Source organism: Oncorhynchus clarkii, chromosome 20, assembly GCF_045791955.1.
Source record: "Oncorhynchus clarkii lewisi isolate Uvic-CL-2024 chromosome 20, UVic_Ocla_1.0, whole genome shotgun sequence".
NCBI lineage: Eukaryota > Metazoa > Chordata > Actinopteri > Salmoniformes > Salmonidae > Oncorhynchus > Oncorhynchus clarkii.
The window spans coordinates 53,200,641-53,227,410 of record NC_092166.1 but is presented as its reverse complement, the minus strand read 5'-3'; the positions used below and the strand labels follow the sequence as shown (position 1 = coordinate 53,227,410).

Sequence of the window (26,770 nt, the reverse complement as noted above, 5' to 3'; positions counted from 1 at the left end):
ATCACAGATAGTGTCACCATCACACCTCCTCCTTCATGCTTCACGGTGGGAACCACACGTGGCGATCATCCGTTCACCTACTCTGCGTCTCATAAAGACACGGCGGTTGGAACCAAAAATCTCAAATTTGGACTCAGACCAAAGGACATATTTCCACCGATCAAATGTCCATTGCTCGTGTTTCTTGGCCCAAGCAAGTCTCTTCTTATTGGTGTCCTTTTGTAGTGGTTTCTTTGCAGCAATTTAACCATGAAGGCCTGATTCATGCATTCTCCTCTGAACAGTTCATGTTGAGATGTGTCTGTTACTTGAACTCTGCGAAGCATTTATTTGGGCTGCAATTTCTGAGGCTAGTAACTCTAATTAACTCTGGGTCTACCTTTTTTGTGGCGGTCCTCGTGAGAGCTAGTCTCATCATAGCTCTTGATGGTTTTTGCGACTGCACTTGAAGAAACTTTCAAAGTTCTTGACATGTTCCAGATTGACTGACCTTCATGTGTTGAAGTAATGATGGACTGTCGTTTCTCTTTGCTTATTTGAGCTGTCCTTGCCATAATATGGACTTGGTCTTTAACCAAATAGTGCTATCTTCTGTATACCCCCCCCCCCCCCCCCCCCTACCTTGTCACAACACAACTGATTGCTTTAAATGCATAAAGAAAGACATTTCACAAATTAACTTTTAAGAAGCCACTCCTTTTAATTGAAATGCATTCCAGGTGACTACCTCATAAACCTGGTTGAGAGAATGCCAAGAGTGTGCAAAGCTGTCATCAATGCAAAGGGTGGCTACTTTGAAGAATCTCAAATACAAAATATGTTTTTATTTGTTCAACACTTTTGTGGTTACTACATGATTCCATATGTTTTATTTCATAGTTTTGATGTCTTCACTATTATTCTACAGTGTAGAAAATAGTACAAATAAAGAAAAACCCTGGAATGAGAATGTGTCCAAACTGGTACTGTATATGAATATAGTGCCTTGCGAAAGTATTCGGCCCCCTTGAACTTTGCGACCTTTTGCCACATTTCAGGCTTCAAACATAAAGATATAAAACTGTATTTTTTTGTGAAGAAACAACAACAAGTGGGACACAATCATGAAGTGGAACGACATTTATTGGATATTTCAAACTTTTTTAACAAATCAATAACAAAAAACTGAAAAATTGGGCGTGCAAAATTATTCAGCCCCTTTACTTTCAGTGCAGCAAACTCTCTCCAGAAGTTCAGTGAGGATCTCTGAATGATCCAATGTTGACCTAAATGACTAATGATGATAAATACAATCCACCTGTGTGTAATCAAGTCTCCGTATAAATGCACCTGCACTGTGATAGTCTCAGAGGTCCGTTAAAAGCGCAGAGAGCATCATGAAGAACAAGGAACACACCAGGCAGCTCCGAGATACTGTTGTGAAGAAGTTTAAAGCCGGATTTGGATACAAAAAGATTTCCCAAGCTTTAAACATCCCAAGGAGCACTGTGCAAGTGATAATATTGAAATGGAAGGAGTATCAGACCACTGCAAATCTACCAAGACCTGGCCGTCCCTCTAAACTTTCAGCTCATACAAGGAGAATACTGATCAGAGATGCAGCCAAGAGGCCCATGATCACTCTGGATGAACTGCAGAGATCTACAGCTGAGGTGGGAGACTCTGTCCATAGGACAACAATCAGTCGTATATTGCACAAATCTGGCCTTTATGGAAGAGTGGCAAGAAGAAAGCCATTTCTTAAAGATATCCATAAAAAGTGTTGTTTAAAGTTTGCCACAAGCCACCTGGGAGACACACCAAACATGTGGAAGAAGGTGCTCTGGTCAGATGAAACCAAAATGGAACTTTTTGGCAACAATGCAAAACGTTATGTTTGGCGTAAAAGCAACACAGCTCATCACTCTGAACACACCATCCCCACTGTCAAACATGGTGGTGGCAGCATGGTTTGGGCCTGCTTTTCTTCAGCAGGGACAGGGAAGATGGTTAAAATTGATGGGAAGATGGATGGAGCCAAATACAGGACCATTCTGGAAGAAAACCTGATGGAGTCTGCAAAAGACCTGAGACTGGGACGGAGATTTGTCTTCCAACAAGACAATGATCCAAAACATAAAGCAAAATCTACAATGGAATGGTTCAAAAATAAACATATCCAGGTGTTAGAATGGCCAAGTCAAAGTCCAGACCTGAATCCAATCGAGAATCTGTGGAAAGAACTGAAAACTGCTGTTCACAAATGCTCTCCATTCAACCTCACTGAGCTCGATCTGTTTTGCAAGGAGGAATGGGAAAAAAATTCAGTCTCTCGATGTGCAAAACTGATAGAGACATACCCCAAGCGACTTACAGCTGTAATAGCAGCAAAAGGTGGCGCTACAAAGTATTAACTTAAGGGGGCTGAATAATTTTGCACGCCCAATTTTTCAGTTTTTGATTTGTTAAAAAAGTTTGAAATATCCAATAAATGTCGTTCCACTTCATGATTGTGTCCCACTTGTTGTTGATTCTTCACAAAAAAATACAGTTGTATATCTTTATGTTTGAAGCCTGAAATGTGGCAAAAGGTCGCAAAGTTCAAGGGGGCCGCATACTTTCGCAAGGCACTGTAGAAACGCACAGCACATCTGCTTACTCTAAACCTTCAACGTGTGCACAAGCAAAGCGTCAAGTTCACCCGGGTGCAACACATCAGAATGAAGGTTACACCGGGGATGTGTGTCCTTTTATGGTATGGTCACCTGTGCATTGTGCTCCTGCAGCTCCTCCATGTGTTCCAACAGGGCGTTCTTGGTCTCTGCATCCTCCAGCAGAGCCCCCACATCAAACACGTTGTCCAGGTAGGCCTGGATCTGCACCAGCAGCCGGTCACTCTCCGTGAACTTTAACCTCTGTGCATGACAGAGGGACACATACACACATACAGTGCACACATACAGTGCAAAACGTTGTCACGTTACAGCCTTGTTCTCAATTTGATTAAATAAAAAAAGGAAATATGACATTTGCATAAGTATTCAGACCCTTTACCTGGCACTTTGTTGAAGCACCTTTGGCAGCGATTACAGCCTTGAGTGTTCTTGGATATGACGCTACAAGCTTGGCACACCTGTATTTGGGGAGTTTCTCCCATTTGGGGAGCGTTACTGCACAGCTATTTTCAGTTCTCTCCAAAGATGTACGATCGGGTTGAAATCAAGGCTCTGCCTGGGCCACTCAAGAACATTCAGAGACTTGTCCCAAAGCCACTCCTGCATTGTCTTGGCTGTGTGCTTAGGGTCGTTGTCCTGTTGGAAGGTGAATCTTTGCCCCAGTCTGAGGTCCTGAGCACTCTGGAGCAGGTTTTCATTAAGGATCGCTCTGTACTTTGCTAATAATACCAGATAATCGTGTTTCTCATGGTCCATTAGCTGCCTTTTGGCAAACTCCAAGTGGGCTGTCATGTGCCTTACTGAGAAGTGGCTTCCATTTGGCCACTCTACCATAAATGCCTGATTGGTGGTGTTGCAGAGATGGTTGTCCTTCTGGAAAGTTCTCCCATCTTCACAGAAGAAATCTGGAGCTCTGTCAGAGTGACCATTGGGTTATTGGTTACCTCCCTGACCAATGCCCTTCTCCCCCGAATGCTCAGTTTAGCCTGGCGGCCAGCTCTAGGAAGAGCCTTGGTGGTTCCAAACGTCTTCCATTTAAGAATGGTGGAGATCACTGTGTACTTGGGGACCTTCAGTGCTGCAGACATTTTTGGGTACACTTCCCTAGACCTGTGCCTCGACACAGTCCTGTCTTGGAGCTCTACGGACAATTCCTTCAACCTCATGGCTTGGTTTTTGATCTGACATGCACTGTCAACTGTGGGACCTTATAGAGAGGTGTGTGCTTTTCCAAATAATTTCCAATCAATTGAATTTACCACAGGTGGAAACAGGATGCACCTGAGCTCACCGAGTCTCATAGGGTCTGAATGGTCTGAATATTTATGTAAATAAGGTATTTCATTTTTTTTAATTTTTTTATACATATGCAAACATTTCTTAAAACCTGTTACCGCTTTGTCCTTATGGGGTATTGTGTGTAGATTGATGAGGATTGTTATTTCTTTAATCCATTTCAGAATAAGGCTGTAACGTAACAAAATGTGGAAGAAGTGAAGGGGTCTGAATACTTTCCGAATGCACTGTATATATAGACAAACATTGAGATACATTACTATTGTTATATTTAATGATGTGCCCACAAATGCACAATTGGTTTACCTTCAAATGAAGTCTCCTATGACAACAAAAACATACTCATTGGAATTATGCGTCCTTGGGTTTTTTGGTAATGTTAAGGAAAGACAGCTGTACTAATGTAATCTCATATTCTTAAAAAAAAAACTGGGGGTATATTTGGATATTTTCTGAAAATATCTGACCACGTGTCAGTGGTTAAGGGGCAACTTCTCTCTGTGATTCTGTATCACTCACCTCTAGATAGTCATCCAGGCCATGGTGGGTAAACTCATACTGCAGATGGACCCTACAGTTCATGTTCTCCACTGAGTGGACCACAATGTTGATGAACTGCATGCACGCCACCTGGTGGACATAAACAGTAGGCGATGGCATGGTACACCGTGGGAAGACTATGCTCGCGTAATTTCAATGGTTTACATCAATGGAGACAAGTTGACATCTACGAAAACTTGATTCTCAAGTCTGAGCAATATCTCTTCTGTGTACAGATGGAGATGGACATAAGGAACACCTAATGAACACGAATTGCGCACTTTGGAGCCAGACTCACCATAAAGTCAATGTTGCTTTCTTCATTGCAGAAATACTCCATGAGCTTCTCAAAGCGGCTCTTCTCTCCACATACCTTACGAACGACAAAGATGGAAGGCGAAAAGTTTTTCGATTGGGCACATAATTCTGCACTGCAACACCACAAATATGCACAGGGGGGGGGGGTATCCTTAAATACAGCCAGCTGTACCCCACGCGGTCTATCTTTCACTTGTTATGCCTCTCCTCTCTCCCACTCTCTCTCCACCCCTAGGCCATCACAAATGACTTCAATAATAGAAGTAAACTGACTGTAATAATGGAAGATAAAACATCAGCATTACTCCTACATACAGAAGTGGGTTCAGAACGCTCTGCACTCTAGGAGTAAGTAGTGTGTTTGAAACTGAAATATATTGGTTGGACAACTCTTATTGTGTGATATCCATTATCACATGTGTGATATGTCTTTAAGGACTAACGCCGCCTTCCCCTCTACCCGCTCATGTCCACTAAATAATGCAGGCCTGCACTTCAACCTGCCAGCCTGTACCCCAACAATGCCCACGCTCTGCCACTGTGGGCAACAGGAGCCAGCCTGGCCCGCAAGCACTTTCGCCTCCGCTACTTCACTCCTCTACAATGTGCTATCTGTCATCTCTCGCTCTCTCCCTCCATTAGTCTCTCACCCACACAGTCTCTCTGCGCCGTACCAAAACAAGGACCACTCACTGTGCCACGTTTGATGCCAGCTCTGTAACGGATGCTAGGATACTACTCTAAGGTATTGCTTAAACAACGTGTGCGATTGGATATGAGAAGGCGAGAGCTCTGGATACCGCAATTATTGATGACTTTTATCGAGCTGATTTGAAAGAGGGTAGAAAAACTCAATCCCTCTTTAAATATTTCACAACTTTGCGTGTGTTGTTTAACCGATGCCTATCTCTCAGTGTCATATTATAGGTCTTTAAAAATGCGGACTGTAAGTAACCAACACTGATATATCATGTGTTCTGATACTTCCTCAAGCCACCAGACATACGTCATAGGAAACGAGCGAATGTGAGACCTTTTGATGGAGAGTTGTCTGCTCTGGTCAATGCCCATGTAATTATCCGCACTAGGGAGAGGTTTCACATAACTACTGGTCTAGGATCAGCTTCACTCACCCCATTCCTACTTATGCCAATCAGGACTTAAAAGACAAAACTGACCACAGATCAGTGCTTATAGGCAACTATCCCTAGGTTGCAGTGGGGCCTCAAGTACGAAGATCTGCCCACTGCTAATAATACCCAGGTCTACATCACAATGTCTGGGTAACCCTATTCATGGAGGTCTTTTTCTGTTGGCAACAGTTGCTCCCTTGACAGACACTGATGAAAGGTCCACAGAAAAGTTCAACTGTCATGTTGCCAACAAATGTTACGAATGTTTGTGCTCCCACCCCCTCCCGCCCCTTCTTTACTTTGTGTCTGCTTATAGGGGACAACTGCCCCGACAGCTGCCATGGGGTTCGATGTGTGAAGGGGGTGGTGGGGTTTCAAACTGAGACAGGATGTCTTTGGATGGGGGTTGAGAGTTTGACTTGGAGTGAGCCGTGTTCACACTGCTAGTGTGAGTCAAGGAAAGCACGCAGGCGACTGATGGCCACGTCCTCATTTTTGTAGAGATCTCTGCATGTAACTAATGTAAGCGTTGCGTAAAATTGTGCACTGACGTCAATGGGAGATTTGGGAAACTGGGAGCCTCTATGACATGTAATATGATGTTGAGAGAGGGGTGTAGGGCTTGTTGGCGAAGAGACTGTCGTCTTGGATAACCCTCGAACCTCTTTGAAGTTGTCGAAGGCGGAGAGGATGATGTCATGACCCCCCCTCACTAGACACACGGCAGCCAGCAGCTCCAGCACCAGGGCCTTGGTCCTGATGGGTAGAAGTGTACATTATAATACCCTCATACACACACAAACACATACGCACGCACACACACACGTTTGTTTTACTATCCTTGTGGGGGCCAAACAATTGGTTCCCATTCAAAATCCTATTTTACATAGCCCTTAACCTTAACCTAACCTTAACCCCAAACCCATAAGCCTAACTCCTTACTCTAAACCCGAACCCTAACCCTATTGTAACCCTGACACTAAACCTAACCGCTAAGCCTAACATAGCCTTTTTCCTTCTGTGGACTGGCAAAATGTCCCCACTTCTGGTCCCCACAAAGATAGTAAAACTAAAAACACGCACGCACACACACACACACACTCAACAACAATGTTATTTTACCCAACAGACAGAAATAGAAACTCCACACACACACACTAATAATACAGGTCTTCACCTGGGGTTCCTGTTGTTGAGGCTGAGCGTGATCTCGTTCACACAGCATGGGTGGGTCATCACCAGGTTAAACCCAGACTAAACACACATACACACAAGTTGTCCGTCATCACCATTGTCAGTCATATGACATATACTGCAGGGTAGACTTGATTCCTACTGACACAAAGCCTCGTCAACTGTCTTTTTTTCAATGGAAACCGTCTCCCAGCACAGGAGGGAGGCATCAAGTTACGGTGTGAAAAACCACAAACCGTGAGGCTAAAATAAACGTTATTCCGAGCTAACTCTATTGAGTCACTCTGTTCTAACAGTAGACGTAGAGGTGAATAGGCCTACTTGGCAAAATATTATAGGTTGAATAAAGGTTAAATAAGGTTTCCATGGGGAGGTATGTACCTGGTAGTTCATGATGGCACGTAGACACATGATGCAGAGGTGAACGTCGTCTTTCTGACTGACAAGGCGGGACTTCCTCAGCGCTTTCCTGTTGTGGAGAGAGTTGAATCTGCCAGGTGAGAAACGTAGCTGTTATTAACATGCATAGCGCTATGCATTGCGCAAATGTGGGGTTATTACATAACACCAAAGCCGCAGTAACACATTTTCATTCAAAGCCTTTGCGGTATGTTTAAATAGCTACGCAATGTAAACTATCTGTGTTTAGAATGATTACATACTTCAAAATTGTTCATAGATTAAGAATTACTCCCTCGCCTACATGTTCAGTGCTAGAGTCATTCTTGTTAAGGATAAACTAAGAAATGTGCCTTTAGTCACATTCTCAACACCACAACGAGAGGCAGAGTGGCGGTGTGCATGTTAATAGACCCTTCAAAATGACATCCGAGTTAGTTAAAAGTGAGAGAGGGACAGATTGGGATGGCTTGACGCCACAGGTTACTCTACAGTATGTGCTCACTGTGTCTCAGCTGTACCAGTTGCACCCAAGGTTCTCATAATGTAATGACCAATCAAAACGTTCTAAGACATTTTGAGAACAGGCAAAACTGAGATCACACTGTTCCAGGAATTCGAAACACAGTGCAAATGATTTATGTTACATAAGAAGAAACATTGTGAAAGGTTTGCTTATGGAATAAGCTTTGTTCCATGGCAAGAAATGTTACACTGACCACGTTTACTTGCACACCAATATCGCGTTATTATTCGGGATACTCTGTTTTTGAGCTGACACATATAAATGTCACATCCCGTTTACAATAATCCGAAAAAGCTTGTATGCCGGTTATGAGAAACCCGGATAAGATGCCTGGGATATGCTGAGCTAAGATGGTATACTGTGGCATGTAAACATCTTATCCCGTTTAGCGTTGTTTTTGCGGTCTGCGCAGGGTCAGTTTCGCATACCATGGGTCTTGTGTGATGTTATCCGATGTCAAAAAAAATCACTTCAAAAAGTAGGCTACTTGCAAAATTCAACCCACCATAATAATTCCAGAATAATTTAGTTTACTTTAATTAATATACTATAATTTAAATTAAGTTTCTGCTTATAATTTCCAACATTTGGTACGCCTTATTAGAATTTTGACATTTGTTAGGCCATTTGTTTTTCAACTCTAGTTTGATGGCAGGGGAAATGGTGTGTGTGTATGTCACAATGTGTGTGGGACGAGTGGGAGTCATTGTTCTTTCCTCACAATTAATGCCCATGAATCTAGGATGCAAGAACTACAAGTGTAGTCCAACCTCTGTCCCATCTAACAGACAGAAGCTCATGTCCATTCTTCTCACCAATTCCTGGTAACACTCACCTCACAGTAAGGGCACGAGCAGCTTTAGAACCGCCATGGGTTGGAGAGTTACTGGCACTCCTCGTCAAGTCCTCCACCGATTTTTCTGGTGTGGAAGTCCCATTGTCCAAACTTTCCATGTCATAGCTGAGAGTCCAAAGTAGCAGGAATTTGGACATGAATGGGAGAGTTGACCCAATATTATCCATTAGGAATATTAAAGTTATGTTAAATCTAAAGCCCTCAGATATGTTTCATTACTAAAGTGTCCCAAAAAGAAGGAAAGACCCAGAACTACCATAAAGACCTATGTCATGTTGAAGCCTAAAAATCAAAACATTTTCCTCTCAGATTGTCCCATTCACGTACAAGTGCCTTCAGAAAGTATTTATAGCCCTTGACTTATTCCACATTTTGTTGTGTTACAGCCTCGATTCAAAATGTATTAAATATATGTTTTTGTCTCTCCAATCTACACACAATACCCCATAATGACAAGGTAATTTTTTTTGTTGACATGTTTGCACATTTATTGGAAATAAAATACAGCAATATCTCATTTACATAAGTATTCAAACCCCTTTGCTATGGCACTCCAAATTGAGCTCAGGTGCATCCAATTTCCTTTGATCCTCCTTGACATGTCACTACAATTTCATTGGAGTCCACCTGTGACTAATTCAATTGTTTGGACATGTTTTTAGAAAGAAACACACTTGTGGTGTCCCACAAGGTCCCACAGTTGACAGTGCATGTCAGAGCAGAAACTATAACCTAAAGTCCAAAGAACTGTCTGTAAATCTCAGAGATTATGATGAGGCATATATCTGGGGAAGGGTATGAATGTCACGCCCTGATCTGTTTCACCTGTCTTTGTGATTGTCTCCACCCACCTCCAGGTGTCACCTGTTTTCCTCATTAGTCCATGCATACTTATTCCTGTGTTCCCTGCTTGTCTGTTGCCAGTTTGTCTTTTTTTTGTCAAGTCAACTAGCTTGTTTTTCCCGTTCTCCTGCTGTTTCCATCGCTCTGTTTTTGCTAGTCCTGCCGGTTGTGACCCTTGCCTGTCTGGACTCTGAACCCGCCTACCTGACCATTCTGCCTGCCTTGACCTTGAGCCTGCCTGCAACTTTGTACCTCCTGGACTCTGACCTGGTTTTGATCTTTTGCCTGTCCACGACCATTCTCTTGCCTATCCTTTAGGATTATAATAAATGTCAGAGACTCAAACCATCTGCCTCCCGTGTCTGCATCTGGGTCTCGCCTTGTGCCCTTATAATGAATCATTTTCTAGAGTGTTGAAAGTTTCCAAGAGCAACGTGGTCTCCATCGTTGGTACGTATATTGAAACTGAACAACCGGACAATAAGGACCTTGCTGAGGGTGACAAAGCACACAATGACCACTCTGACAGAACTAGTTCCTTGGCTGAAATGGGAGAACCTGCATGAAGGACAACAGTCTCCAGGCGGTTTCAGAGGAAGGTCCTAAAAAAGGCTCCTTAACAAGTTCTACCCCCAAGCCATAAGACTGCTAAACATTTAATCAAATGGCTAACCGGACTATTTTCATTGAATCTCTTTTTTACTCTGCTTTTACTCGCGGTTTATTATCTATTCACAGTCACTTTATCCCTACATGTACATTTTACCTCAATTACCTCGACTAACCTTTTTTATTTATTTATTTCACCTTTATTTAACCAGGTAGGCTAGTTGAGAACAAGTTCTCATTTGCAACTGCGACCTGGCCAAGATAAAGCATAGCAGTGTGAACAGACAACACAAAGTTACACATGGAGTAAGTAAACAATTAACAAGTCAATAACACAGTAGAAAAAAGGGGAGTCTATATATACATTGTGTGCAAAAGGCATGAGGAGGTAGGCGAATAATTACAATTTTGCAGGTTAATAACACTGGAGTGATAAATGATCAGATGGTCATGTACAGGTAGAGATATTGGTGTGCAAAATAGCAGAAAAGTAAATAAATAAAAACAGTATAGGGATGAGGTAGGTAAAAATGGGTGGGCTATTTACCGATAGACTATGTACAGCTGCAGCTACAACTGCTCAGATAGCAGATACAGTACCTGAACCCCGAACATTAACTCGTTATTGTTATTTTGTGTCACTTTTTTTCATTTGACATTTTGATAGTATATATTTTTTTTGCAAATATTTTGTTACTTACTTAAAAACAAATCTGCATTGTTGGTTAGGCTTGTAAGTAAGCATTTCACGATAAGGTGTTGTATTCCGCACATGTGACAAAGAAAATGTCATTTGATTCTACAAAGTATTGACTCAGGGGTGTGAATACCTATCTATGTAAGTTAGAGATTTCTGTATTTTATTTTCAATTAATACAACGAAAAAAATCTAAAAACATGATTTCACTTTGTCACTATGGGGTATTGTGTGCAGGTGAGTGAAAAACAACAACGATTTAATCCATGTTGAATTCAGGCTGTAACACAACAAAATGTGGAATAAGTCAAGGGGTAGGAATACTTTCTGAAGGCACTGTAGATGTGAAGGACTGGTACTTACGTGACGGCACATTGGGCGAAGGACAGGTAGTCAACCAGGACGTCCAGACCTCTGTTCTCCTCACCGAGAAACTCCTGAGCCCAGCTGGAGAGGAGGGGAAACAGGATATTATAATAAGACTAAGACACAACGGGCACACCCTACAAGAATCGGATTTTTCAACGGTCAGACGTAACTACAACCCCAATCAGACACACATTACAGACATCCAGACATAATAATACTCAGATTGGACAACGACTAGACGTTACAATAGCTGCACATACAGTGACACTTTAAAGCAACATACATTTACAACAATCAAACATAACAGTTTTAATAAGGTTACAACTGGATTGTTGGTCTAAGATTTTGTAACCGCAAGTAAAAAAAACAATCTCACTCAACCGAACGGTGAAAGAATCTCACAAGCACGACAACAACAAAAATACTTACATCTGACTGTAGCTACACAATAGCATCTAACCCTGATGCTAGACCCTGCAAGCCTAAATCCAGGTTGTCGCTAGATAACGCAGCCAAAATGTCATAATTATGGCTAAATCTCTATTTCTACAATTTATCTTATTAAGATCTGATTTTAAACCTAACCCTAACCTTATTCCTAACTTAAATGTTTGTTTTTTCCTGAACTTCTACGATATAGACAATTTTGACTATGTGGATGTGTTAACTAGTGGGAACCCTAAATCCAGCATTTTATGGTTTGCAAATTAATGTCAATAATTGTACAGTATTTCAGTACTCTCCAAAGCTCTGTTAACTACCATAAAGGAACCCACTGTTGTTAGTGCCACCTATACTATTTATAGTTTCATATCAAGCTATCGTTTGGCTACATGTGCTCATAAGCATATGGGTATTGTCAATAGTAACCTTGTGCACATTTACCTCATTCTACCTCATTCTACTGATAGCTTCCAATCAGGAAGCCTATTGTGGCTAGCTAATCCAGTTCTATAGACTCTTTTGTCTCCATAGATACTCCTGCTGTTTTCAAATGTCACAGATGGTTTGGACTTTCAGATGTAATAGACTAAAAAGGTTGGAGGGGTGACCTTTTATGTAAAATCTTCTCTTGTGGCATCATGCTCTCTTAGCATCCCTGTCTCCAAAATATATGAGCTGTTGGTTATAAAAGTGTCCAAAGACCAACATATGTCTCTCCTAGGCAATTAGTAACCAAACCCATCCCCTCCTCGTTTCTCCAGGCCATCCCATTCCTCACTACCCTCATAAACTCATCCCTGACCATTGGCTGCATCCCCTCTGACTTCAAAACGACTCAAATCGCTCCCCTCCTCAAGAAACCAACACATTTGACTCATCTGACGTCAAACTATAGACCTGTATCCCTTCTTTATGTCCCATCCAAAACACTTGAGTGTGCTGTCTCTGATCAACTCTCTCATTATCGCTCTCAGAACGATCTACTTGACCCTAACCATTCAGGCTTCAAGATGGGTCACTCAGTCGAGATGGCTCTTTTCTGTGTCATGGAGGCTCTCCACACTGCCAAAGCTGACTCTATCTCTCCTCTGTTCTCATCCTCCTATATCTATCCCTTGCCTTCGACACCGTGAAACAGATCCTCCTCTCCCCCTCTCAGTGCTGGGTGTCTCAGGCTCTGCACACTCTTGAATTGCATCGTACCCGGAAGGCCACTACTACCAGGTGACATGGAGAGGATCTGTGTCTGCACCACATACTCTCACTACTGGTGTCCCCCAGGGCTCGGTTATAGGCCCTCTCCTCTTCTCCATATACACCAAGTCACTCGGCTGCGTCATATCTTCACATGGTCTCCCCTATCATTGCTATGCGGATGGCACTTGACTACTTTTCTCCTTACCCCCTTCTGACACCGAGGTGGTGATACGGATGTCGGCCCACCACCTCAAGCTCAACAAGACGGAGCTGCTCTTCCTCCCGGGGAAGGCCTGACCGCTCAAAGAAATCTCCATCCCGGTTGACAACTCCAGAGTCACCCTCCCAGAGTGCAAGGAACATTGGAGTGACCCTGGACAACACCCTGTTGTTTTCTGCAAACATCAAAGTAGTGACTCACTACGTAGAGTACAACATCCGTAGAGTACAACCCTACCTCACACAGGAAGAGGTGCAGGACCTAATCCAGGCACTTGTCATCTCCCGTCTGGACTACTGCAACTTTCTGTTGGCTGGGCTACCTGCTTGTGCCATCAAACCCCTTCAACCTTCATAAGTTCTCCCATTTCATCCCACTCCTCCACACACTCCACTGGCTTCCAGTCGAAGCTTGCATCCACTACAAAAACCTGGTACTTGCCTACGGAGCAGCAAAAGTAACTGCCCCTCGCTACCTTCAGGCTATGCTCAAACCCTACACCACAACCTGAGCACTCCGTTATGCCACCTCTGGTATCTTGGCCATACCACCCATACGGAAGGGTAGCCCAGTCAAAGCTCATCTCAGTCTTAGCACCCCAATGGTGGAACCAGCATCTCACTGAAGCTAGGACATCAGAGTCCCTGTCCATCTTCCAAAAGCACCTGAAGCCCTACCTCTTCAAAGAGTATCTTAAATGCTTTCATGTACAGTCGTGGCCAAAAGTTTTGAGAATGACACAAATATTAATTTCCACAAAGTTTGCTGCTTCAGTGTCTTTAGATATTTTTGTCAGATGTTACTATGGAATACTGAAGTCTAATTACAAGCATTGCATAAGTGTCAAAGGCTTTTATTGACAATTACATGAAGTTCAATATTTGCAGTGGTGACCCTTCTTTTTCAAGACCTCTGCAATCCGCCCTGGCATGCTGTCAATTAACTTCTGGGCCACATCCTGACTGATGGCAGCCCATTATTGCATAATCAATGCTTCGAGTTTGTCAGATTTTCTGGGGTTTTGTTTGTTCACCCGCCTCTTGAGGATTGACCACAAGTTCTCAATGGGATTAAGGTCTGGGGAGTTACAAATTCTCAATGGGATTAAGGTCTGGGGAGTTTCCTGGCCATAGACCCAAAATATAGATTTTTTTGTTCCCCGAGCCAATGAGTTATCACTTTTTACTTATGACAAGGTGCTCCATCATGTTGGAAAAGGCATTGTTCATCACCAAACTGTTCCTGGATGGTTGGGAGATGTTGCTCTCGGAGGATGTGTTGGTACCATTATTTATTCATGGCTGTGTTCTTTGACAAAATTGTGAGTGAACCCACTCCCTTGGCTGAGAAGCAACCCCACATATAAATGGTCTCAGGATGCTTTACTGTTTGCGTGACACAGGACTGATGGTAGCGCTCACCTTGTCTTCTCCAGACAAGGTTTTTCCGGATGCCCCAAACAATCGGAAAGGGGATTCATCAGAGAAAATGACTTTACCCCAGTCCTCAGCAGTCCAATCCTTGTACCCTTTGCAGAATATCAGTCTGTCCCTGATGTTTTTCCTGGAGAGAAGTGGCTTCTTTGCTGCCCTTCTTGACACCAGGCCATCCTCCAAAAGTCTTCACCTCACTATGCATGCAGATGCACTCACACCTGCCTGCTGCCATTCCTGAGCAAGCTCTGTACTGGTGGTTCCCTGATCCGGCAGCTGAATCAACTTTAGGAGACGGTCCTGGCGCTTGCTGGACTTTCTTGGGCGCCCTGAAGCCTTCTTCACAACAACTGAACCGCTCACCTTGAAGTTCTTGATGATCCGATAAATGGTTGATTTAGGCGCAATCTTACCCCTCCTGTCTCAGCCTCCAGTATTTATGCTGCAGTAGTTTATGTGTCGGGGGGCTGCGTCAGTTTGTTATATCTGGAGTACTTCTCCTGTCCTATCCGGTGTCCTGTGTGCATTTAAGTATGCTCTCTCTAATTCTCTCTTTCTTTCTCTCTTTCTTTCTCTCTCTCGGAGGACCTGAGCCCAAGGACCATGCCTCAGGACTACCTGACATGATGACTCCTTGCTGTCCCCAGTCCACCTGGCCGTGCTGCTGTTCCAGTTTCAACTGTTCTGCCTGTGATTATTATTATTTGACCATGCTGGTCATTTATGAACATTTGAACATCTTGGCCATGTTCTGTTATAATCTCCACCCGGCACAGCCAGAAGTATCCAGCAATATCCTTGCCTGTGAAGCCCTTTTTGGGCAAAGCAATGACGTGTTTCCTTGCAGATAACCATAGATGACAGAGGAAGAACAATGATTCCAAGCACAACCTTCCTTTTGAATCTTCCAGTCTGTTATTCGAACTCAATCAGCATGACAGAGTGATCTCCAGCCATGTCCTCGTCAACACTCACACCCGTGTTAACGAGAGAATTACTGACATGATGTCAGCTGGTCCTTTTGTGGCAGGGCTGAAATGCAGTGGAAATGTTTTTTGGGGATTCAGTTCATGTGCATGGCAAAGAGGGACTTTGCAATTAATTGCAATTCATCTGATCACGCTTCATAACATTCTGGAGTATATGCAAATTGCCATCATACATTCTGAGGCAGCAGACTTTGAAAATTAACATTTGTGTCATTCTCAAAATTTTTGGCCACGACTGTACTCTCAATCCTCCTCTTGATATGAAATCAAGCCTGGGCCAAGGCTAGACACACTGGCTTGTTAGCTGATTAGCAGCTATTTAGGGAATTAAGAAATGAGTGCATATCAAACTACTTCCTTTAGCGATATGACAGACTCTGTTAGCGATCCCTCTAAATTCTGGAAAAACAATAATTCGCTGAAGCAGGGCAATTCCCTTTCCTCTACTTCCCTGCCTAAGCAAGCAGTTTTAGACCGCTGCATCATTACTGAAAAGGTTCAGATTTGCTTTAATGATGCTTTAATGAGCATTTTATCTCAGCTTGGTGGTCATACTGGTCCTGGCCTGTCAGTTGATTGTTCTTTCCACATACAGCCTGATTTTCAAGCATTGCAGAGGTCACTGTTGGATCTAAAAGTAGTGCTAAATGCAAACAAAACAAAAGGCATGTTTTTTTCTAGGTCCCATAACCTAGATTTGCATGAATTTGTAATGACTAGTTTGAACGGTACAGAAATTGTGTGAGTTCCTTCCTACAAATATGTTGGTATCTGTCTTGATGACAAACTGTTATTTAAAAAACATGTCACTGAGCTGGTGAAGAAGTTCAAGTTCAAAGTTGGTTTATTTTACAGAAACAAAGCATGTCTGACTTTTGTTAATAGGAAGGAAATTGTCCAGGCCACTTATGTCAATTTTAGATTATGGGGATATTATCTGTGTGCATGCAGCAGAATCTACAATGAAACACCTAGATGCTGTTTTCCATTGTGCACTTAGGTTTATTACTGGTGATGGTTATAGAACTCATCATTGTGTTTTGTATCAAAAAGTGGGTTGTGTGAAGCTGATTTGAGTTTTTTTGAGCCCTTCATGTGGAACAACTCATCGAGATCTCTGAAATTAGATGTTCTGGTCCCCCTATGTCAGTTCAGTGAAATGATCAGAGACCAATATGTTGATAAATGTGTCTGTTTTTCTTAATATGTTTTGTAATGTTGTATGTTGGATATACACTGAACAAAAATATAAAAGCAACGTGTAAAGTGTTGGTTCCATGTTTCATGAGATGAGATTTTCACTTCTTTTTTTTAGCTCAAATGTTATGCACACATTTGTTTACGTCCCTGTTAGTGAGCATTTCCTCTTTTCCAAAATAATCTATCTACCTGACAGGTGTGGCATATCAAGAAGCTGATGAGACAACATGATCATTACATGGGTGCACCTTGTACTGGGGACAATAAAAGGCCACTCTAAAATGTGCAGTTTTGTCATAGATGGCTCAAGTTTGGAGGGAGCGTGCAATTGGCATGGTGAATGCAGGAATGTCCACCAGAGCTGTTGTCAGAGAATTGAATGTTAATTTCTCTACCATAAGCCATCTCCAACGTCGTTTTAGAGAATTTGTCAGTACATCCAACTGGCCTCACAACCGCAGACCATGTGTATGGCGTTGTGTGAGCAAGCGGTTTGCTGATGTCAATGTTGTGAACAGAGAGCCCCATGGTGATGGTGGGGTTATGGTATGGGCAGGCATAAGCTACAGACAATGACCACAATTGCATTTTATCAATGGCAATTTGAATGCACAGAGATACCGTGACGAGATCCTGAGGCCCATTGTCGTGACATTCATCATTGTGAATCAAAAAGTGGGTTGGGCCTCTTTGTATGTAAAGAGAGAGCAGCATTTTCTTGTGTTTATCTAACAAAGCACTCATGCAAACTTCCTATCATTAATTCAATTTAGTCTTACAAATGACCAAACCCGGTCTTAGGCTTGGATAACACTGGAGGAACCCTAGGGTCTCCACAGAGTTGGGGAAAGATGTTTTTTGGGTTTTTTTTGCACCCTGTATGTGGAACAACTTACAGAGCTTTCTGAAAATATATGTTCTGGTCCCCCTATGTCAGTTCAGTGTAATGATCAGAGACCTCTATGATGATTAAAGTCATTTTTTCTTAATGTTTAGTAATTCTGTATAGTGTTTGATTGGATTTATCTGTAAAAGAGACCCTGTCAAAATAAATGTTAAATATATATATGTATATATATATATATATATATATATATTTTTTTTTTAAGCCATTTTACAGTATTAGTATTTTGTTGGTCGAGTTCATAGCTGTTTTATCATCATCAGTTATTTATGCTGTCTATTACTGAATGCTTTAGTGACGGTTTTACTGCCTGTGTATTTTTTATTGTTTTTTGTATTATATTTTTTAACATATATGTGTGTTATACTTGCTGCACCCTGACAAGTCATTGTAAATAAGAATTTGTTCTTAAAGGGCAATTCCATCCCTTTTCAACCTCATTTTCATTATCTACAGCACAATACCAGTGTGAAAACTGTGCATTTCTATGTTTTGTAGAAGAAAAAAAATTATGTTAAAAAGTTCTACCCGATGACATGTGGGGAACAAGAAAATATCCTCCCTTTGGCAAGAAACTCGTTGCAGGTTTTGAAAAACGTTTTTTCTTGCTTTTAATCCTAAATTATGCATTTTTTTAGGACCTTTCGTGTTATCTTTTCAAACACAGATCATAGAATGTAGACAATGGTATGGTGCTAGAGATAATGAATATGAGGTTGAAAAGTGGCGGAAGTGCCATTTAATTGACCTACCTGTATAAATAAATCAAATAAATGTAGCTTGTGTAAGGATCAATAGATGGAGTGCTGATGAAAACAGAAAAGTTGGGTAAGGGGCGGGTCTCACCCGATATGATTGGTCCTCAGGGAAATCTCCAGCTCTCTTAAGACCTGTGTGGACTCCTGGACACGCCTCTTGAACTGTCATAACACGCATAACAAGGTCATTATCGTTGTGGAGAAATGTTTGATGGTGTATAGCAAACAAAACAAGTGGTAACTTAGCTATGGACCAAACCAGTGTTTTTTTAAACATAGCTTTTGCAAATTCTGTTATATAAGTGATTACTTCAAGAAATTAGGTTTTTGAAAGTATCTGAAAGTATCTTACAGGACTGTATTGGTACAGTACCTTGCGACTGACCCCTCCCTGGTCAAGATAACTTTTGAGCTTCAGCAAGTAAGCAGAGGGAGGATTCTTCACTTGGAATCGTTCCTGTAGGAAGGAGGACGGACAGACAGACAGACAGACAGACAGACAGACAGACAGACAGACAGACAGACAGACAGACAGACAGAGATGTTAGAGCGTATCTAATTATGTTGATTACATGGGTGCACTGTGGGAGAAGGGGACCAGAGGGCAGAACACAGCAGGGACTTCACGGCTTTGATGATTTTTATTTTAACCCTTATTTTACCAGGTAAGTTGACTGAGAACACATTCTCATTTACAGCAACGATAGCTACAGGGGAGAGGAGATACAGGGGAGAGGAGGAGGGAGGGGGGGAAGGTGTATGAGTCAATTGGGGTGATTACGCTGCTTATTTATACAAGTATAACCAATTATATATCTGTTGGTGAGGCAGAGCTTTATCAATCTATCATTCAATGCCAGGTCAGAGTAGAGATAGACAGCCTTTGTTAACAATGGCTTTAGCTGTGCTAGATAATGGAAGGGACAACATTGAACCACTGCAGGTCTGTGCGACAGTGACAGTGACAGGTGTCCTGTGTGTCACTCCCCCCTGAGCCACAGGAAGTTATCTGCCTCGTCAATGTTGCCACAGCAACGTACAATTTTGATGAGGTTCCCAGCAGGATGCAAAGTGTGTGCGTGTGTGCACATGTGTGGTGGCGGGTGGTTGTTTCTTGCGTGCGCAAGTGTGTGTATGAACAACCACTCTCACTGCAATGGTGTGTCAATGGGGTGCTTTCCTAGAAACAAGGACACCACAACAACAACAAAATTGACACCTCAACGCCTCTATACGAAGTTCTGCCAAGCTTAAAGGATGCAGTGCATATCATCAGGGCTTGATTCATCACAACGTAGAATTCTCTAAAGAAGTTTCACATGGTTATCATGTTACCTGAAGTTCCCCTAAGAACTATGATTACATCCTGTTACTGTAACGTTATCCACTAGGTGTTATTGAAATGTTAACGGTACAGTAGACTGTTGTCTTGTGCAGTGGAGTTGGAGTCCCACCTGATCACAGACCAGTTCCCACTTCTTCTCGTTGTCATACTGACACAAGATCTTCACCTTGTCTGGAGGCAGATTCATGGAGTTCTAAACACAGAGAAAGAGAGAGAGAGAGCGAGATGGAAGAGATGTTATAGGTACAAATAGAGAAACATTATCAATATGTCTGAAAACAGTTCGATTCCATGTGGTGCTGATGAGAACAATAGGCCGTCATGATTTTGAGTGGAGTTTGATAAGCAATGTTGGCAAATGGTGTTATATTGCAACAGGTTCCATTGGAGCTATTTTAATGAGTTGACTTGATGTGCAAACTTTAGATCCACTTCAAAACATAATGTATGAGTTTCTTAAAACCTTTTCTTACTGCAACTGAAAACTATAAACACAAATTGCTGGGTGACATTTAGCCTGCAGATATACTGTACACTGTGTGTACAAAACATTACCTTCCTAATATTGAGTTGCACCCCCTTTTTCCCTCAGAACAGCCTCAATTTGTCCGGGCATTGACTCTATAAGGTGTCGAAAGCATTCCACAAGCATGCTGGCCCATGTTGACTCCAATGCTTCCCACAGTTTTGCCAAGTTTCCTGGATGTCCTTTGGGTAGTGGACCTACTGGCACCTACTACCATAGCCGGTTCAAAGGCACTTAAATCTTTTGTCAACCTTTGAATCGCACACACACACACACACACACATTCCGTGTCTCAATTGTCTCAAGACTTAAAAATCCTTCTTTAACCTGTCTCCACCCCTTCCTCTACACTGATTGAAGTGGATTGAACATCAACAAGGGATCAGAGCTTTCACTGGGATTCACCTGGTCAGTCTATGTCATGAAAAGAGCAGGTGTTCCTAATGTTTTGTACACTCATTGAAACTCCTAACTATATGAATAGACCACGTGAATAGACCACGTGAATAGGCCACGTGAATAGGCCATGTGAACAGACAGGCACACAATGTCCCTTGAATGCACAGTGCAGCCAGTTGCTATGACAAACTCGTCAATAATGCATCAGTACCTCAATGATTTCATTAAGCGTCACTCAGCGACAGCAATCCTGTCCCTATACAGTCGCCTTCTTCATGGCCCCCATGACTCAGAGGTCAATTTCACTACCGACAGGCTGACAGACAGTATTCCTGTAACAGCTGGGCGCCTTGGGTTGTTGCCACAACACCAGAGAGTATATTGCTAAAGAGACTTTGTTATTGGTCTGACTCCATGTTTCAAGAGGAAGGTAATGGAGAGACAGGGGAAGGGGAAAGAAAGAGAGAACAGGAAGAGAGAGACAGAGTATAGTGTAACGTAGGGGGACTAATCTGAAATACTCTGGTTCTTTGCATCAAGGAGTGGATCAATGGAATGATCGGGCCAGAAATGATGTGATTTGTTTTGGTATTTACTCAGCAACTCGTCCTTGGACACGTCTTTGTTTCAGCAACATCAAGCGCTCTCAGAAAATTATGGTTATTTCAATACAGATTTAAAGCGTTCATCTTCATGTAATATTCCACTCCTAATCCCCACCTATATGTACATATCTACCTCAAATACTCCAGTATCCCTGCACATTGTACGTTTGGTATTGGCACTGAGTAAGAGGATCCCCTAAATGAATGAAAAGGAAATACATTGTGCCACGCCCTTAATTACAATAAGGCACACCTGGGAACTAACAGGTGCGTTCGAGACAGTTCCACAGTTTTACCCTGATACAATAGTTTACATCATTCTGACATAATCTCGTAAATTCTTTCACTCACACACTCTCAAAAAAGTTGCTGGAAAGATTGGTAGAGGGCTACAAATCAAATCAAATCCAATTGTATTTGTCACATGTGCCGAATACAACAGGTGTAGGTAGACCTTACAGTGAAATGCTAACTTAACCAACGATGCAGTTTTGAGTGTCCCTTTTGTCCAGGTGGGAAAGGGCAGTGTGGAGTGCAATAGAGGTTGCATCATCTGTGGATCATTTGCAGTATGCAAATTGGAGTGTGTCCAGGGTTTCTGGGATAATGGTGTTGATGTGAGTCATGACCAGCCTTTCAAAGCATTTCATGGCTACAGACGTACTAAGTGCTATGGGTCGGTAGTCATTTAGGTAGGTTACCTTAGTGTTCTTGGGCACAGGGACTATGGTGGTCTGCTTGAAACATGTTGGTATGACAGACTCAGACAGGGAGAAATTGAAAATGTCAGTGAAGACACTTGCCAGTTGGTCAGCGCATGCTCGGAGTACACGTCCTGGTAATCCGTCTGGCCCTGCGGCCTTGTGAATGTCCTGTTGAAAGGTCTTACTCACATCGGCTGCGGAGAGCGTGATCACACAGTCATCCAGAACAGTTGGTGCTCTCATGCATGTTTCAGTGTTACTTGCCTTGAAGCGAGCATAGAAGTTATTTATGTCGTCTGGTAGGCTCGTGTCACTCTGGGCAGCTCTCGGCTGTGCTTCCCTTTGTAGTCTGTAATAGTTTGCAAGCCCTGCCACATCTGACGAGCGTCGGAGCCGGTGTAGTACAATTCGATCTTAGTCTGTATTGAAGCTTTGCCTGTTTGATGGTTCGTTCGGGGGGCATAGCGGGATTTCTTAAAAGCTTCCGGGTTAGAGTCCCGCTCCTTGAAAGCGGCAGCTCTACCCTTTAGCTCAGTGTGAATGTTGCCTGTAATCCGTGGCTTCTGGTTGGGGTATGTACGTACAGTCACTGTGGTGACGACGTCCTCGATGCAGTTATTGATATAGCCAGTGACTGATGTGGTGTACTGTACTCTTCAATGCCATCGGAAGAATCGCGGAACATATTCCAGTCTGTGCTAGCAAAATAGGCCTGTAGTTTAGCATCTGCTTCATCTGACCACTTTTTTATAGACCGAGTCACTGGTGCTTCCTGCTTTAGTTTTTGCTTGTAAGCAGGAATCAGGTTATGGTCAGATTTACCAAATGGAGGGCGAGGGAGAGCTTTGTACGTGTCTCTGTGTGTGGATTAAAGGTGGTCTTGAGTTTCTTTTCCCTCTGGTTGCACATTTAACATCTTGATAGAAATTTGGTGCAGGACATCCTTCTGTACACATGCAGGACATCCTTCTGTACTAATTATAGCCCAACACAGCCCTGCCACCCGGTGAAACTGGGCTAGACAACAGGAGACTCCAACTCAAGGACAAAACATATTTATCTTTTTACCTCGCCAACCCACTCCTCCTCCTTCTCCTCCTCTTCCTCCCCCTCTTCTCCTCCTTCCCCTCTTCTTCCTCCACCACTTCTCCTCCTTCCCCTCCTCTTCCTCCCCCACTCCTCCTCCTTCCCCTCTTCTTCCTCACCCTCTTCTCCTCCTCCTGTTGTCTCTGTGCGTTTCTGTAACTCTGTACAAACGTTGGCCCACCAGTAGAGAGGTATTGTACTTCACAAGGTCACTCACAGTTAACTTTTTGGGTAAGCCTCCAAAGCAACACATTTTTCTCTCTCAGAATTGCTACTTGTTTTGTTTAGATACAGCGAATTGCTAGATACGCCCAGACAAGGGCTTCTCAGGAAAGTCTATGATCTGTGGATACTTTTTAAATGCAATCTTAGTGGAACAACTCACATGACCAGTCAGACATAAGTTAATGCTGAAGGAGGCTAATGGCCTTTTGGTTTTGATGCATCCCAACAAATATTTTTTTGTAACCACGTCAGGTCAGTCAGTTAAAAGTTACTTGTGTCACACACAGGGGTGTGAAAACTGATGCACATTTAATAGCGAACAGCATCCTAAATCAATGGTACAGCCAGTGCTCTGATAAATCAGACTTGATAAATTATGTTGGATCAATAAACTGGGATTAGAGTTGGTTGGTGGCTAGTCCTGTACAGGGACACGCAGATGAGAAACCTCCTGGAGTTTTAGGCTAGTGTACATGCACAGAGGAGAAACCTATTGGAGTTTAATGGTAGTGTACATGCACAGAGGAGAAACCTGCTGGAGTTTAATGGTAGTGTACATGCACAGAGGATAAATCTACTGGAGTTTAATGCTAGTGTACATGCACAGAGGAGAAACCTACTGGAGTTTAATGGTAGTGTACATGCACAGAGGAGAAACCTACTGGAGTTTAATGCTAGTGTACATGCACAGAAGATAAATCTACTGTAGTTTAATGGTAGTGTACATGCACAGAGGAGAAACCTATTAGAGTTTGATGGTAGTGTACATGCACAGAGGAGAAACCTACTGGAGTTTAATGGTAGTGTACATGCACAGAGGAGAAACCTACTGGAGTTTTACGGTAGTGTACATGCACAGAGGAGAAATCTACTGGAGTTTAATGGTAGTGTACATGCACAGAGGAGAAACCTCCTGGAGTTTTATGGTAGTGTACATGCACAGAGGAGAAACCTACTGGAGTTTTACGGTAGTGTACATGCACAGAGGAGAAACCTACTGGAGTTTAATGGTAGTGTACATGCACAGAGGAGAAACCTACTGGAGTTTAATGGTAGTGTACATGCACAGAGGAGAAACCTACTGGAGTTTAATGCTAGTGTACATGCACAGAGGAGAAACCTACTGGAGTTTAACGGTAGTGTACATTCACAGAGGAGAAACCTACTGGAGTTTTACAGTAGTGTACATTCACAGAGGAGAAACCTACTGGAGTTGTACGGTCATGTATTCGCACAGTAGGGGCAATATGGCGTCAAAGTCACCTGTTTTCTTCTCATTGATATCATGAAGCTAGAGTTACATATGAGAGATGTGCATTTCAAAATCTGGAAAATACCCTGTTAATTCTCTGTAAAAAAATAAATACAATTTAAATGGTGCATACCGGTACTTAATACTGAAGGTCCATTTGTTACCGTTAAATTGGGCCACCTGTCTCTTTAGGAGCTCTATTTTCAAAGACAGTGGCGATGAGACAAACTGCACATCCCATTTCAGATTAGCCCTCCCCCTTGAGGTCTATTGATTAGACCTCCCCCTTGCTCTCTTCCCTCACATATACAGGACACATACTCCTAGACAAGGATACACAGAAACATACACAGCCATGCCTCATAAGGTACCACCGCCAGTGACACACCCTCTTTGCTGTGTGATAAAGCAGATTGAATGTTACAGGGGAACAAGCGCAGCCTGCATTCATGCAGACTTGTGGGACAGCATACGGCATAGTATCAAACTGCTCTCATTGTCATAACAAAGTAAATGTGGCACTCCGACATTAGGCTTCACTTCCAATCCCGTCATTCACTTTAAAAAGGCTTCTCAGCTCTAGATCCGTAACTCTCCAGGGACACTGTCTGTCTCGGCTACCAGGAGGCCTCAAGAAGTGTGGTTGAGGCTGCCATGTCAAGTAGCCTTTGAGCATGTCGCTTCCTTCTGTTTTAATTAAGCTGCCATGTTTAACAGAGGCCCACTCAGGAGGTAGGGCAGTTAGCTCCTATCCGTCTCTGATTAACTTTGGGAGTTGGGGAAATTCATTTTGTGAGTTGGGGAAAGGCTAACAGTCAGTATGTGAGAGGCTAAATTCCGCCAAATGGGTAAACAGTACCACAAAGAGGGTGGAAAAGGTGACAGTGAGAATACCTGCATTGCGTGCTATTTGCTAAACTAATATAAAATTATTTTGACATACAGTATGTACAGTCTTTAGGGCATGGAAATGAATAAGCTGTCAAAATATTTCCGAGGGTGAATTCGGGTGGAGTTGAGACATTGTCATCATTACGGTCTCTACTCAGTCTTGTTGTGCTGTACCTGGCTACCAAACAACCTTTAGGGGCTTTAGTGACAAAGGTCCTTTGTATGAGGTTCTGTAATTGATACCTGGGTTGGCTCCCACCAATGTGGGGTCTGTGGAGCCACCTTGGCTCTCCGGCCTCAGTGGAGCAGAAAACAACATGGCCGTCAGTTTCACAGAGGTACTCTATAATTTCATGCAAGCATGTGTACACAAACATGTTCAAAGTAAACTCACACCCTTTTGATCAAATCCAAACCCACATGTAAGCTGCATCCTAATGTTTTTATGCTCTCATACAAAGACTGGCATGCATATGCAGGAGCACACGTACACACGCGTATCAACAGTACGCAAATCCCCAGATGCACATTTACACAGCCAACCGCATTGCACAGTGGGAAATATGCATAGTGGTATGCAAAGTACAGAGGAAATACGCTCAATACGCTCAATATAAATGTGAATAGGGAGAGGGAGGAGGGTTGAGCCATGGCCTCTCTTTGAGCACCTTGTTATTATCACCACCTATATCTGCGGTATAGATGCTAATCTGATTCAGCACTTAACACCATCAGCCCGTCATTATGTGACAAACGGATTGTTCATGGAATATGAACCCAGAGGAAGCATAGTGGGTCAGACACGGCGTGCACACACACACACACACACACACACACACATATCCACAGTGCCACCCTTGTGGGGGATTGACATCTGACACTCTGGTATAATTTAGTAGTCTGAGTCTCTAGTCTATTAACATTGGGACAGTCTGGCCCCTGGTGCAGGGTTTTTACAGCTGTACTTAAATGGAAACTTCAGCGCTAGACACTATTTGGGGTGTTTTTCCAGTCTCCCTCTGTACCCTTACAAAAAAAGATTTCAGTTTTAAAACTGCTGTAAAAGTGCAGTGACTACAGTGGACTGTGGTATTTTGGATGCAGTAATTGTAGAATAGCTGCAGCGTGGGCCTCCCGAGTGTCGCAGCAGTCTAAGGT

General features: G+C 42.8%; 1 protein-coding gene across 3 annotated transcripts in view; it reads right to left on the bottom strand.

The window, feature by feature from the left end:
* Positions 1–26,770, bottom strand: part of LOC139376497 (formin-like protein 1) — a 63,091-nt gene that overhangs the window by 21,997 nt on the left and 14,324 nt on the right. For 2 of the 3 annotated variants that reach the window (XM_071119140.1, XM_071119142.1), the window contains exons 2-12: positions 20,034–20,117; positions 18,953–19,036; positions 18,668–18,741; positions 11,429–11,512; positions 8,896–9,021; positions 7,517–7,625; positions 7,119–7,195; positions 6,604–6,697; positions 4,789–4,863; positions 4,470–4,580; positions 2,745–2,894 (exon numbers count right to left, since the gene is read on the bottom strand). In XM_071119140.1, the coding sequence (XP_070975241.1) occupies positions 2,745–2,894; positions 4,470–4,580; positions 4,789–4,863; positions 6,604–6,697; positions 7,119–7,195; positions 7,517–7,625; positions 8,896–9,021; positions 11,429–11,512; positions 18,668–18,741; positions 18,953–19,036; positions 20,034–20,117 (1,068 nt within the window). The remainder of the gene's footprint in view (positions 1–2,744; positions 2,895–4,469; positions 4,581–4,788; positions 4,864–6,603; positions 6,698–7,118; positions 7,196–7,516; positions 7,626–8,895; positions 9,022–11,428; positions 11,513–18,667; positions 18,742–18,952; positions 19,037–20,033; positions 20,118–26,770) is intronic. The other variant, XM_071119141.1, reaches the window with a different exon arrangement.